At 38.6% G+C, this 15,944-nt stretch overlaps 1 protein-coding gene across 1 annotated transcript in view; it reads right to left on the bottom strand.

The window, feature by feature from the left end:
* SLC9C1 (solute carrier family 9 member C1) overlaps positions 1-15,944 on the bottom strand; it is a 96,229-nt gene that overhangs the window by 60,669 nt on the left and 19,616 nt on the right. Inside the window, exons 7-8 of the mRNA XM_039477172.2 lie at positions 15,343-15,486; positions 14,093-14,267 (exon numbers count right to left, since the gene is read on the bottom strand). Of these exons, the coding sequence (XP_039333106.2) occupies positions 14,093-14,267; positions 15,343-15,486 (319 nt within the window). The remainder of the gene's footprint in view (positions 1-14,092; positions 14,268-15,342; positions 15,487-15,944) is intronic.

Here is a 15,944-nt window from a genome sequence, read left to right as displayed (position 1 = left end):
TCCTTAAAGAAAAGAACTTTCAACCCAGAATCTCATATCCAGCAAACTAAGCTTCGTAAGTGAAGGAGAAATAAAATCCTTTACTGACAAGGAATTACTGAGAGATTTTGTCACCAGACGACCTGCCCCACAAGAGCTCCTGAAAGAAACACTAAGCATGGAAAGGAACAAGTACCAGTTACTGCAAAAGCAAACCAATGGGCAAAGATCAAAAATGCAATGAAGAAAATGAGTCAACTAATGGGAAAGAAAACCAGCCAGTAACAAAACGGCAAGATTGAATTCACACATAACAATAGTAACATTGAATGTAAACGGCCTAAACGCCCCAATCAAAAGACACAGACTGACAAACTGGATAAAAAGTCAGAACCCATTGGTGTGATGTATTCAGGAAACTCAGACTGACAAACTGGATAAAAAGACTGACAAACTGGATAAAAAGTCAGAACCCATTGGTGTGATGTATTCAGGAAACTCATCTCACATACCAAGACACACATAGACTAAAAATAAAGAAATGGAAGAAGATTTACGAAGCAAATGGAGAACAAAAAAAAGCAGGGCCTGCAATCCTAGTCTCTGATAAAATGGACTTCAAACCAACAAAGATAAAAAGAGACAAAGAAGGATGTTACATCACGGTAAAAGGATCAATCCAACAAAAAGAGCTAACTATCCTAAATATGTACGCACCCAACATAGGAGCACCCACATACATAAAGCAACTTCTTAAAGACCTAAAATGAGATTTTTAGACTCCCACACAATAATAGTGGGAGACTTCAATACTCCACTGTCAATATTAGACAGATCAACGAGACACAAAATTAACAAGGATATCCAGGACTTGAATGCAGAGCTGCACCAAGTGGATCAAATAGACATACAGAATGCTCTACCCCAAATCCACAGAATATACATTTTTCTCAGCACTATATTGCACTTACTCTAAAATTGACCACATCATTGGAAGCAAATCACTCCTCAAACAGTCTATCAGACGACAGCACAATCAGACTAGAACTCAGGATTAAGAAACACACTCAAACCCACACAACTACTTGGAAACTGAATAACTTGCTTCTGAGTGTCAACTGGATAAACAATGAAATGAAGGCAAGAATAAAAACATTCTTAGAAACCAATCAAAATGAAGATACAACTTACCACAATCTCTGGGACACCTTTAAAGCAGTGTTGAGAGAGAAATTTATAGCAATGAATGCCCATATGAGAAACAAGGAAAGATCTAAAATTGACACCATATCATCAAAATTGAAAGAGCTAGAGGCAGAAGATCAAAAAAACTCAAAAAGCTAGCAGAAGACAAGAAATAACTAAGATCAGAACATAACTGAAGGAGACAGAGACACAAACAAAACACTTCAAAACATCAATAAATACAGGAGCTGGTTTTTTGAAAAGATTAACAAAACAGACCGCTAGCCAGATTAATAAAAAAGAGAGAAGAATCAAATAGATGCAATAAAAAATGATAAAGAGGATATCACCAGTGATCCCATAGAAATACAAACTACCATCAGAGATTACTACAAACACCTCTATGCACATAAACCAATAAGCCAGGAAGAAATGGATAAATTCCTAGACACTTGTACTCTACCTAGACTAAACCAGGAGGAAGTTGAAAGTCTGAATAGACCAATAACAAGGGCTGAAGTAGAGGCAGCAATCAATAGCCTACCAACCAAAAAAAAGTCCAGGTCCAGACGGGTTTACAGCTGAATTCTATCAGATATAGAAAGAGGAGCTGGTTCCACTACTTCTGAAACTGTATCAAACAATACCAAAGGAGGGAATGCTCACTAACTCATTTTATAAGACCAACATCATCCTGATACCAAAATCAGGCAGAGACTCAACTAAAAAAGGAAACTTCAGGCCAATATCCACGATGAACATCGATGCAAAAATCTTCAATAAAATACTGGCAAATAGACTGCAACAGCACATCAAGCAGCTTAACCATCGCAACTACGTAGGCTTCATCCTGGGGATGCTGGTGCAACATACGCAAATCCATAAATGAAATCCATCACATAAATGGAACCAAAGAAAAAAACCACATGATTATCTCAATAGATGCAGAGAAGACCTTTGACAAAATTCAACAGCCCTTCATGCCAAAAACTCAATAAACTAGGTATTGATGGAATGTATCATAAAATGATAAAAGCTGTATATGACAAACCCACAGCCAAAACCATACTGAATGGGCAAAAGCTGGAAGAATTCCCTTTGAAATCTGGTATTAGACAAGGATGCCCTCTCTCACCACTCCTATTCAATATAGTATTGGAAGTTCTAGCCAGAGCAATCAGGCAAGTAAAAGAGAGAAAAGGTATTCAATTAGGAAAGGAGGAAGTCAAAATGTCTCTATATGCAGATGACATGATTGTATATCTACAAGACCCGATCGTCTTATCCCAAAAACTTCTCAAACTGATAAGCAACTTCAGCAAAGTCTCAGGATACAAAATCAATGTGCAGAAATCACAAGAATTCCTATACACCAATAAGAGACAAACAGAGAGCCAAATCAAAAGCGAACTACCATTCACAATTGCTACAAAGAAAATAAAATACATAGGAATACAACTAACAAAGGATGTAAAGGACCTCTTCAAGGAGAACTACAAATCACTGCTCAGTGAAATAAGAGAGGACACAAACAGATGGAAAAACATTCCATGCTCATGGCTAGGAAGAATTAATATCGTGAAAATGGCCATACTGCCCAAAGTAATCTACAGATTCAACAGTATCCCCATCAAGCTACCAATGACTTTCTTCACTGAACTGGAAAAAAACACTTAAAACTTCATATAGAATCACAAGAGAGCCCACATAGCCAAGAAAATCCTAAGCAAAAAGAACAAAGCCAGACGCATCACACTGCCAGACTTCAAACTATACTGCAAGGCTACATTAATCAAAACAGAATGGTACTGGTACCAAAACAGAGACATACACCAATGGAAAAGAACAGAGGCCCCAGAAGAAACACCACACATCTACAACCATCTGATCTTTGACAAACCTCACAAAAGCAAGCAATGGGGAAAGGACTCCATGTTTAATAAATGGTGTTGGGAAAACTGGCTAGCCATGTGCAGAAAGCAGAAACTGGACCCCTGTCAGTTTACACTAAAATTAACTCCAGATGGATTAAATATTTAAACATAAAACCTAACACCATAAAAACACTAGAAGAAACGTAGGCAAAACCATCCAGAACATAGGCATAGACAAGGACTTCATGACTAAAACACCAAAACAATGGCAATAAAAGTCAAGATAGACAAATGGGATCTAATTAAAATTCAGAGCTTCTGTACAGCAAAGGAAACCATTATTAGAGTGAATTGGCAACCAACAGAATGGGAAAAAATTTTTCGCAATCTACCCATCTGACAAAGGGCTAATAACCAGAATCTACAAAGAACTAAAACAGATATACTAGAAAACAATGACAACAACAACAACCCCATTCAAAAGTGGGCAAAAGGTATGAACAGACACTTTTCAAAAGAGGACATACATGAGGCAAACAAACAAATGAAAAAACGCTCATCATCACCAGTCATTAGAGAAATGCAAATCAGAACTACATTGAGATATCATCTCACGCCAGTTAGAATCACAATCATTAAAAAATCTGGAGACAACAGAAACTAGAGAGGATGTGGAGAAAATAGGAACACTCTTATACAGTTGGTGGGAGTGTAAATTAGTTCAACCACTGTGGAAGACAGTGTAGTTTTCTCTCAAGGATCTTGAAATAGAAATTCCATTTGACCCAACAATCCCATTACTGGGCATATACCCAAAGAACTATAACTCATTCTACTTTAAAGTCTCATGCACACGTATATTCATTGCAGCCCTCTGTACAATAGCAAAGACCTGCAACTAACCCAAATGCCCATCAATGATAGAATGGACAAAGAAAATGTGGTACATACACACCATGGAATGCTATGCAGCCATGAAAACCAATGAGTTCGTGTCCTTTATAGGGACTTAGATGAATCTGGAAGGCATCATTCTCAGCAAACTGACACAAGAACAGACAACCAAACACTGCATGTTCTCACTTATAGGTGGGCGTTGAACAATGAGAACACATGGACTCAGGAAGAGGAGCATCACATACTGAGGGCAGCTGGGGGGTAGGCGAGAGACAGCGCAGGGTGGGGAGGGAGCAGAGGGTGGGAGGGATAACATGGGGAGAAATGCCAGATACAGTATGCACCTAAAGTTAAACAAATAAATTTAAAAAATAATAATGGCCGGGCACGGTGGCTCAAGCCTGTAATCCCAGCACTTTGGGAGGCTGAGGTGGGTGGATCACGAGGTCAAGAGATCGAGACCATCCTGGTCAACATGGTGAAACCCCGTCTCTACTAAAAATACAAAAATTAGCTGGGCGTGGTGGCGCATGCCTATAATCCCAGCTACTCAGGAGGCTGAGGCAGGAGAATTGCCTGAACCCAGGAGGCGGAGGTTGCGGTGAGCCGAGATCGCACCATTGCACTCCAGCCTGGGTAGCAAGAGTGAAACTTCGTCTCAAAAAAATAAATAAATAAATCATCATCATCATCATCATCATCATCATCATCATCCCAGGCCTTCAAATTCATGATTGGAATATATCTCTCTTTATGCAAATTTTTAAAAATTCCTCTCAACAATGCCATGTTGTTTTCAGTGCACGAGTCTTGCATATTTTGGAAACAAGCCTCTAGGTTTGCGCTCAAATATATCCATCTCTTGATACTTAGTCATCTTTTTTTTGTTTAAGTCAGGTGTTCATGTACTGAATACAAGTTTTGAACAAACACTGACAGGCAAGTTTGACAAGAAGCAACCTTCCTGGAATGTTTCAAAATAGAGTAATATTGATCGACTTTTGTTGTGATCAACCTTGTTTTTCTTCATTTTCTGTTTCTAGGTTAATTTCCTGTTAAGCAATTAGAGTATGTGCATTATTTCCTCCCATGACATTAAGAGTGTAGCATCTAGTAGACCTTTGCTCTCTGCAATGGCTGCTTAGCAACCAGCATCAAGTAAAGTAATGAAGCTTTTGAAGAGTGTGATACCAAATAGCAACTGGCACCTTAACCTGCACCATTAAAAAACCTTTCAAGGCCGGGCGCGGTGGCTCAAGCCTGTAATCCCAGCACTTTGGGAGGCCGAGGCGGGTGGATCACAAGGTCAAGAGATCGAGACCATCCTGGTCAACTTGGTGAAACCCCATCTCTACTAAAAATACAAAAAATTAGCTGGGCATGGTGGCGCGTGCCTGTAATCCTAGCTACTCAGGAGGCTGAGGCAGGAGAATTGCCTGAACCCAGGAGGCAGAGGTTGCGGTGAGCCGAGATGGCACCATTGCACTCCAGCCTGGGTAACAAGAGCGAAACTCCGTCTCAAAAGAAAACAAAACAAAACAAAACAAAACAAAACCTTTCAAGTTTCCTTCAGTTTTCACATATCCATTAAAAACTTTATCAAAAAACAAAACCCAGGCTGCTTGATAAAGCATAAACAACTTCCAAGTTTGGTATTACCCTCTTAGTAAGTTATGAGCAATATCAGAGCTGAGTAAAGAGCCTTCATTTTCCTATCATACTCCAGCAAAGCCAAGAAATAAAATTGGTATGTTACAAAGTTTGCTCTACTAGATTTAGAGCTGCTTCTAAGTTCCAGATGGAACACCTTTTTAAGCTTCCCAGTGTATATACACACAGTGTTTTATCAAGATGATAACTTTTTAAAATCTAATTTTTTAAGACATCCTTGAATTATTTCACAGAAAGAAAAAAGGCACAGAGGACACTTGGTTTCCTTACCACTTCCTTAGGTAGTGGTCTTAAACTACACACTTGCCTGTGCAAAGAGTTTAAAGATACTCAGCAGCATTATTGGGGCCATAACCATTCATAGAAAGTTTCAGGAAAAGAGCTTTTAAAAGAAGAACAGCTTGCCAGAGAAGGCTTACAATCTGAAAGTTAAAAACAGAAGAAATACAGAGTCAAGAGGTGGCATCGAAGTTGTTAACTAGGAAGCTGCTGGGAATAGCTGCTTTCTGAAGTTTCATGCTCATTTTCCTCCAGTTTTCTCCTGAGAAACTCTTTTTTCCCCTCGTTTTTAAAATGAAAACATCCCACTAGATTGGGTTTGGAAGATAAATGCAAATAGACAGAAGCTTATTTTATATACAATTCATTCTCAGAGAGGGAAAGGAGGATAATAAATATTGAATGAAGCTAATTTTAGAAAATAAACAAATCCTGGGAGGGGGATCCAAGATGGCCAATTAGGAGCAGCTCTGGATTGCAGCTCTCAGTGAGCACATGGAGGGTGAGTGGTTGCTGCAGTTCTGGACAGATTTTTATTGCCCACAGACCAGGAGATTCACAGGTGGAGGAGCACCATGGGTCTCCAGCATGGCTGTTTTGGCTAGCACGGCGGCTCTCTGCTCAAAAAACTCACATGGGCACCATTACAGCTGGCAACTGGAGTGCCTGGGAGACAGAGTCACCTGACTGACTGATAAAAAGGGGACTGAAAAGACAGCCAGGCCAGGAGATTCCTGGGGGGAAAAGCACCTCCAGTACAGCCAGCACGGTGGGTTTCCGCATAGAATCTCACACTAATCTGGGCACCTTTTCAACTGGCAACTGGAATGCCTGGGAGATAGAGTTGCCTGTTCAACTGAAAAAAAAGTGGACTGAAACAGGGAGCCAGGCCAGGAGATTCCCAGGGGAAAAAGGGCCACAAGCCCCCAGCGTGGCTGTTTCAGCTGGCACAGTGGGTCTTGGCACAAGAACTCACACAAATCTGGGTGCCATTTGAACTGGTGATGGGAATGCCTGGGAGACAGAGTCACATATTCAACTGAAAAAAAAAGGGGTCTGAAGCAGGAAGCCAGGTGATCAGGCACAGCCCATCCCACCCCCACAAAAGACCAGCAATCTAAAACCCTCTGAACTAAGAGTTCCATAGCAAACACAGCTGAACCTGGGACAGTCTGGCTGTGTGGGGGAGGCGCGTCTGCCATTACTGAGACAGTCCACCACTGAGGTAGTCCGCTATTGCTGAGGCTGTCCGCCATTGCCGAGAAAGTCAGTCATTACCGAGGCTGTCTGCCATTGCTGAGGCAGTCCACCATTATAGAGAGAGTCTGCCATTACAGGGGTAGGCTGTCATTGCCAAGGCAGTTCTAACTATACCCCTATAAACAGGACTGCAGTGAAGTTCACATGGCAGCTGGGTGGAGCCCATAGCAAATCAGCAATGACTCTGCTGGCAGACTATGACTAGGCTGCCTCCTCGCTGGGCCAGGCAGCCGTGAAAAAAGGCAGCAGCATGACAGAAACTTATAAATAAAACCCTACCTTCCTGGGACAGAGCACCTGGGGGGAAAAAAGGTGTTTACGAGTTCTGCTGCAGCAGACTTAAACGTACCTGCCCAGCCACTCTGAATGGAACAACGGAGCTCACAGCTCAGCACTTGAGCTCCTATAAAGGACAGACTGTCTCCTCAAGCCACTCCCTGACTCCCATATATCCAAAGAATCACCTCATAAAGGAGAGCTCAGACTGACATATGGCAGGTATTCTTCTGGGACAAAGATAGCAGAAGAAACTGGCAACAACCCTTATTGTTCTGCAGCCACTGCAGATGATCCCCAGGCAAGCAGGGCCAGGAATGAACCTCCAGCAGTCCTACAGCAGAGGAGCCTGACTGTTAGAAGGAAAACTAAGAAATAGAAAGAAATAACTTCATCATCAACAAACTGGACATCCACTCAGAGGCACAATCTGAAAGTCAACAACTACAAAGAACACAGGTAGATAAATCCACAAAGATGGGAAAAAACCAGGCCAAAAAAGATGAAAACACCCAAAACCAAAATGTCTCTCCTCCTCCAAGGGATCACAACTCCTCACCAGCAAGGGAACAAGGCTGTATGGAGAATGAGTCTGATGAATAGACAGAATCAGGCTTCAGAAGTTGGGTAACAGGAAACTTCTAAGAGCTAAAAGAACATGTTATAACCCAATGCAAGGAAACTAAGAACCTTGAAAAAAGGCTTGATGAAATGCTAATGAGAATAAACAGTTTAGAGAGGAATATCAATGAATTGATGGAGCTGAAAAACACAACACAAGAACTTCATGAAGCATACAATACAAGTTTCAATAACCAAATTAACCAAGCAGAAGAAAGGATATTAGAGGCTGAAGATCAACTCAATGAAATAAAATGAGAAGGCAAGATTAGAGAAAAAAGAGTAAAAAGTAACTAACAAAGCCTCCAAGAAATATGGAATTCTGTGAAAAGACTTAATCTGCATTTGATAGGTGAACCTGAATGTGACAGCGAGAATGAATCCAATCTAGAAAACACTCTTCAGGATATTATCCAGGAAAACTTCCCCAACCTAGAAAGGCAGGTCAATATTCAAGTACAGGAATACAGAGAACACCACAAAGATATTCCTCAAGAAGAGCAACTCCAAGGAACATAATCCACAGATTGACCAGGGTTGAAATGAAGGAGAAAATGCTAAAGGCAGCCAGAGAGAAAGGTTGAGACACCCACAAAGTGAAGCCAATCAGACTCACAGCAGATCTCTCAGCAGAAACCCTACAAGCCAGAAGAGAGTGGGGGTCAATATTCAACATCCTTAAATAAAAGAACTATCAACCCAGAATTTCATATCCAGCAAAACTAAGCTTCATAAACAAAGGAGAAATAAAATCCCTTGCGAACAAGAAATTAGTCAGAGATTTCATCACCACCAGGCCTGCTTTACAAGAGCTCCTGAAAGAAGCACTAAACATAGAAAGGAACAACCAGTAACAGCCACTCCAAAAACATACCAAATGGTAAAGAGCATCAACATAATGAAGAAACTGCATCAACTAACCAGCAAAACAACCAGCTAGCATCAAAATGGCAGTATCAAATTCACACATAACAATATGAACCCTAAATGTAAATGGACTAAATGCCCCAATCAAAAGACACAGACTGGCAAATTGGATAAAAAGCCAAAACCCTTATGTGTGCTGTATCTAGGAAACACATCTCACATGCAAAGATACATAAAGGCTCAACATAAAGGGATGAAGGAAGATTTACCAAGCAAATGGAGAGTAAAAAACAATGCAACAAGAAGAGCTAATGATCCTAAATATATATGCACCCAGTACAGGAGCACCCAGATACATAAAGCAAGTTCTTAATGACTTACACAGAGACTTAGACTCCCCTACAATAATAGTGGGAGAATGTTAACACTCCACTGTCAATATTAGACAGATCAACCAGACAGAAAATTAACAAGGATATCCAGGACTTGAACTCAGACCTGGACCAAGCAAACCTAATAGACATTTACAGAACTCTCCATCCCAAATCTGCAGAATATACATTCTTCTCAGCACCACATCACACCTACTCAAATTGACCACAGAATTGGAAGTAAATCACTCCTCAGCAAATGCAGAAGAATGGAAATCATAACAAATAGTCGCTCAGACCACAGTATAATCAATTAGAACTCAGTATTCAGAAAGTAACTCAGAAATGCACACCTTCATGAAAACTGAACAACTGGCTCTTGAATGTTGACTGAAAGAACAATGAAATGAAGGCAGAAATTAAGATGTTCTTTTAAATCAACAAGAACGAAGACACAATGTACCAGATCTGTGGGACACATTTAAAGCAGTGTCTAGAGGAAAATATATAGCAACAAATGCCCATATGAGAAGCAAGGAAAGATCTAAAATCTACACCCTATCATCAAAATTGAAAGAGCCAGAGGAGCAAGATCAAAAAAACTCAAAAGCTAGCAGAAGACAAGAAATAACTAAGATCAGAGCAGAACTGAAGAAGATAGAGACACAAAAAAACCTACAAAAAAATCAGTAAATCTAGGAGCTTGTTTTTAAAAAGATCAACAAAATAGACCACTATCCAGATTAGTAAAAAAGAAAAGAGAGAAGAATCAAATAGATGCAATAAAAAAAATGATAAAAGAGATATCACCACAGATTCCACAGAAATACAAACCACCACCAGAGATTAAACAAACAGCTCTATGCACATAAACCAGTAAACCTGGAAAAAATGGATAAACTCCTGGACACTTGCTTCCTCCCAAGCCTAAAACAGGAAGAAGTCGAAACCCTGAATAGACCAATAACAAGGGCTAAAGTTGAGGCAGCAATTCATAGCCTACCAACCAAAAAAAGCCCAGGTCCAGATGGGTTTACAGCCAAATTCTCCCAGACATACAAAGAGGAACTGGTACCATTCCTTCTGAAACTATTCCAAACAATCCAAAAAAAGGGAATCCTTCCCAAATCATTTTATAAGACCAACATCATCCTGATACCAAAACCTAGCAGAGACTCAATAAGAAAAGAAAACTTCAGGCCAATATCCATGATGAATATAGATGCAAAAATCTTCAATAAAATACTGGCAAACCGATTGCATCAGTACATCAAAAAGCTTATCCACCATGATCAAGTAGGATTCATCCCCGGGATGCAAGGCTGGTTCAACATACGCAAGTTTATAAACGTAATTGACCACATAAACAGAACCGAAGACAAAAACCACATGATTATCTCAATAGACACAGAGAAGGTCTTTGACAAAATTCAACAGCCCTTTATGCTAAAAAACCTCAATAAACTAGGTATTGATGGAATGTATCTCAAAATAATAAAAGCTATTTACGACAAACCCACAGCCTATAATCATACTGAATGGGCAAAAACTGGAAGTATTCCCTTTGAAGTCTGGCTTCAGATGCCCTCTCTCACCACTCCTATTCAATATAGTATTGGAAGTTCTAGCCAGAGCAATCAGGTAAGAAAAAGAAAGAAAGGGTATTTGATTAGGAAAGGAGGAAGTCAAATTGTCTCTATTTGCAGAGGACGTGATTGTGTATTTAGAAGATCCCATTGTCTCAGCCCAAAATCTCCTGAACCTGATAAGCAACTTCAGCAAAGTCTCAGGATACAAAATCAATGTATTAAAATCACAAGCATTCCTATATACCAATAACAGATCTAAAGAGAGCCAAATCAAGAATGAACTGCCATTCACAATTGCTACAAAGAGAATAAAATACCTAAGAAAGCAACTAACAAAGAATATAAAGGATCTCTTCAAGGAGAAATACATACCACTGCTCAATGAATTAAAAAAGGAAACAGATGGAGAAACATTCCATGCTCATGGTTAGGAAGAATCAATATTGTGGAAATGGCCATACTGCCCAAAGTAATTTATAGATTCAATGCTATCCCCATCAATCTACAAATGACCTTCTTCACAGAACTGGAAAAAACCACCTTAAACTTTATATGGAACCAAAAGGGAGTCTACATAGCCAAGTCAATTCTAAGCAAAAAGAATGAAGCTGGAGGCATCACACTACCTGACTTCAAACTATACTACAAGGCTACAGTAATCAGAAAATAGACAAATGGGACCTAATTAAACTCCAGAGCTTCTGCACAGGTAAAGAAACATTCATTAGAGTGAATTGGCAACCAACAGAATGGGAAAAAATTTTTGCAATTGGCCGGGCGCGGTGGCTCAAGCCTGTAATCCCAGCACTTTGGGAGGCTGAAGCGGGTGGACAAGGTCGACAGAGAGAGACCAACCTGGTCAACATGGTGAAACCCCGTCTCTACTAAAAATACAAAAAATTGGCTGGGCATAGTGGCGCGTGCCTATAATCCCAGCTACTCAGGAGGCTGAGGCAGGAGAATTGCCTGAACCCAGGAGGCGGACGTTGCAGTGAGCCGAGATCGCACCATTGTACTCCAGCCTGGGTAACAAGAGCAAAACTCCGTCTCAAAAAAAAAATAATAATAATTAATTAATTAATTAAAATTTTTGCAATCTACCCATCTGACAAAGGGCTAATATCCAGAATCTACAGAGAACTAAAACAAATTTACAAGAAAAAAAACAAACAAACAAGGCCATTCAAAAGTGGGTGAAGGATATGAACAGACGCTTTATGAAAGAAGACATATATGAGGCCAACAAACACATGAAAAAAAACTCATCATCACTGCTTATTAGAGAAATGCAAATCAAAACTACACTGAGATACCATCTCACGCCAGTTAGAATGGCAATCATTAAAAATTCTGGAGACAACAGATGCTGGAGAGGATGTGGAGAAATAGGAACACTTTTACACTGTTGGTGGGAGTAAATTAGTTCAACCATTGTGGAAGACAGTGTGGCGATTCCTCAAGGACCTAGAAATAGAAATTCCATTTGACCCAGCAATCCCATTACTGGGTATATATCCAAAGGATTATAAATTTTTCTATTATAAGGACACATGCACACAAATGTTCAGCACTGTTTACAATAGCAAAGACTTGGAACCAACCCAAATGCCCATCGATGATAGACTGGACAGGGAAAATGTGGCACATATATACCATGGAATACTATGCAGTCATAAAAAAAGAGTTCATGTCCTTTTTAGGGACTTGGATGAACCTGGAAACCATCATTCTCAGCCAACTGACACAAAAACAGAAAATCAAGCCCCACATGTTCTCACTCATAGGCAGGTGTTGAACAATGAGAACACATGGACACAGGGAGGAGAGCATCACACACTGGGGTCTATGTGGGGGAACTAAGGGAGGGACAGTGGGGCCTGAGGAGTTGGGGAGGGATAACACAGGGAGAAATGCCAGATATAGGTGATGGGGAGGAAGGCAGCAAACCACACTGCTATGTGTGTACCTATGCAACAATCTTACATGTTCTTCACATGTACCCCAAAACCTAAAATGCAATTTAAAAAAATAGTAAAAATAATAATAATAATGCTTTGTGAGAGTTGTATACTAGACTTGCTCTTACCAGCTCATGAGAGCTCATCATTCAATTTCAATTCAATTCAATCAGGAGTTTATGACCTGATTGATGTTCTGTTGGTGGAAGTGATTACACAACAGAAATGGGCAAATATTATTAATTAGGGCTTCCTCCCACCTCAACACATAAGTTACTTGTTAAATATTTACCATAAACCACTGATACTATTAACTCTGTCTTGGAGTAAAGAAACGGATACTTGAGGTGAGGTTGGAATTAAAAACCTGCTGAGGTCCACACAGTAAATGGTAGCTAAGCTAAGAATTTCAGCACCTAGATATGTGTGCAAGGTTAGCCACCACATTGATCTGGTATATGGTGATTACACTGATCTTGATTATTTGGGCATGTAGAAATAGATTAAAAAGAAGAGAGAGGTCATGCAATATTGGATAATTTTGGTTTTTAAAGGCAGTTTAAGGATTAGATTTTAAATACCTGGACTGAGTGTTATTTAAGTAGACACATAATAATTACCTTGCCACTCCTTGTTTTATGCTTGGGATTTACGTTAAAAAAAAAAAAAAAAAAAAAAAAAAAACCTGATGATAAAAGCATCAGATGCTCTGTGCTCTGTGATATCTGCATAGAAAATTTCTTATAGAGATCCTTGTAATTATCTTGCCCAGACACATTGCAGAAGGAGAATTATGCCCAGTATTTTCTGCTAAGCAGAGTTTGGGGGCACTGTTTAGAGTACTTTACCTAACAATTAAAATGTTTCGACTTACAGCATTACTAAATGAGGCCTCATAAAGTTATAGAAGGCAATAGGACCAGTCATAAAAGAATTCTACTTCTCTTGAGTGCAATAAATAATTAAAACATTATTGAGTGTACATTTTGTATCTGGTAATATTTTAAATGATTGATATTTTAATCACTTTGATCTTTGTAATAAACTTATTTTTAGAGTATAAAAGAACTTAGTTAGGAATTCCTAAGCTAGAATGGGGAGAAGGAAAGTTGCCAGTTGTTCCTCCTCTCCTCAATCTTGCCATAATAGCTAAATCACTCCTACATCCCAAGTGGAGTTAAGCTATCTCACTACAAAAAATATAATTTGAATATACAGCAACAGTTTTATACAATATTCAAATAAAAAAATACAGCTTTCTTTACTTGAGATTTTTCTCTGTCAGATGCAAAATAAAGATCAGAGTAGGCAAGCAGAAGGGCCATGCTTATATTAGGCGTCCCTTTCATTTCACTCCAGACCATGATGAATACCCAGCGCCAGCTGAACTCATGACCAACCCGAGAAAAAACAGGGCTCATTAACAGAAGGATCACAAGTCTATAAGACAAAACAATTTTTAGAATGTTATACTTTCATAGGAATTTCTTTCCATTTCACTCTATTCTAATCTACTCCCTGTAAAATTTCTAACTCTCAAGCAAATGAGACATCTTTCACACACTGTTGACATGGCACCAAAGAAAGGCAGCAGGTATTCCATAGAGAGACATGCCAAGAGAATGGCATTATTCTTTGCTTCTTTCTACTAGGTGAGTAGCAGAGTAACTCTACATCATCTTTGAGCAGTGCTCCTTCGGGAGGAAAAAAAAAAGTTCGAGATGTGTTGTGCATGAATTCTGAATCCCCTCCCCAAATAAAAATGAATCTAATAAATAAGAAATGAGAAAATCTTCTCTGTTTCTTTTTCTTTATAGATTTTAATCTTGATGAATTGGTCCAATATTGGCCAGGTCTTTTAAAATTGTTTTTTCCTTCACCTTCCTATGTTCCTATGTTTTATACTAATTTTATCTGATAATTTGGGAAATAATTTCCTTTTACTTGACACTAGCTGCCTTGCCTTCAAGAATTCAACTAGATGGAAGTAGAATGTCAACCATTTGACTGATGGAGATTAAAGAACTATGAGACTCTAGTTATGGTGGTTTTTCCCACTCTATGCTATCTCTCCTTTTCAGGTACATGGACAGACTTTTTCTACCTCTTAACAGTGGAAAAATAAACTACAAAAGTTACTTGAGAAAAAAAAGATTTTTGCAAAGCGGGCTTCCCTATGATTTTTAAAAAGCAATTTCTAACTATAATTTTTAATAGAAAATTATATAATATTGAACAAAAACAGTATTTTTATTTATAATAGTTACTTAACCATGAAATGCCATACAAAAACACTGGACAAAATAGTAAAATGTTAATTGTGTTTTTTTCTAATTAAAAAATATACAGCGTTTGCATTGCTTTGAAATTTAGTTAAAAGCCAAAAAAAAAAAAAAAAAATACTAAGCATTTATTTTCTGATGACCCTTGGAAAATTTTAGTCAATTTTTCAATCTAAAAGATGATCTTCAAACTTAATTATCTATAAATGGAAAAATGTTAGTGGTGTTCTTACCTTAAAACAATCAGTGTGAAGTAGATATTTAATGTATAGTATATATCAGAAAATTTTATATACAAATATACATGTGCAGGAATTAGAAGTCCAGAGAAAGTAAACACCATAAGAAAAGCAACAAATGACAGACAATTCCAGAATCTGCATTTTTCAGAAAAAATAAAAATATTTATAATTAGACATACTTATTACAAGGCTTATCTATGTGAATCATTGTGCTAATCATTTTCAAAAAATGAATAAAACATTTACAAACAACTTTGACTTATAGCTGAAAAAGATGAAAAGTTATTAAATGATTTTATACAAAAGAAATGACCTGGGTAAAGAGGAACTGCAAATATGAGATGGGTGAGGGTCAGTAAAAGATCATAGAATTAATGAATTTTAGTCTCCGTGGCTGAAGAATTGTTAGAATTTAGGCACTAGAGGGCATACAGTGAAAAGATAGGAAATAGTACACCTTCTCTATTAAAGAGTTAACATGGACCTGTTAGTGGTTGTTTTGAGATGTTAGGATTTAACATTATTATCTTAGATTTCCACTTTCTTCAAGAGTAGAAGTTGGTATATACCATATTTTAGTAAGATTCTTGCAA

Source organism: Saimiri boliviensis, chromosome 8 (genome assembly GCF_048565385.1).
Source record: "Saimiri boliviensis isolate mSaiBol1 chromosome 8, mSaiBol1.pri, whole genome shotgun sequence".
Lineage (NCBI taxonomy): Eukaryota > Metazoa > Chordata > Mammalia > Primates > Cebidae > Saimiri > Saimiri boliviensis.
The sequence above is the reverse complement of the archived record's forward strand: the minus strand, read 5'-3'. Positions and strand labels throughout refer to the sequence as shown.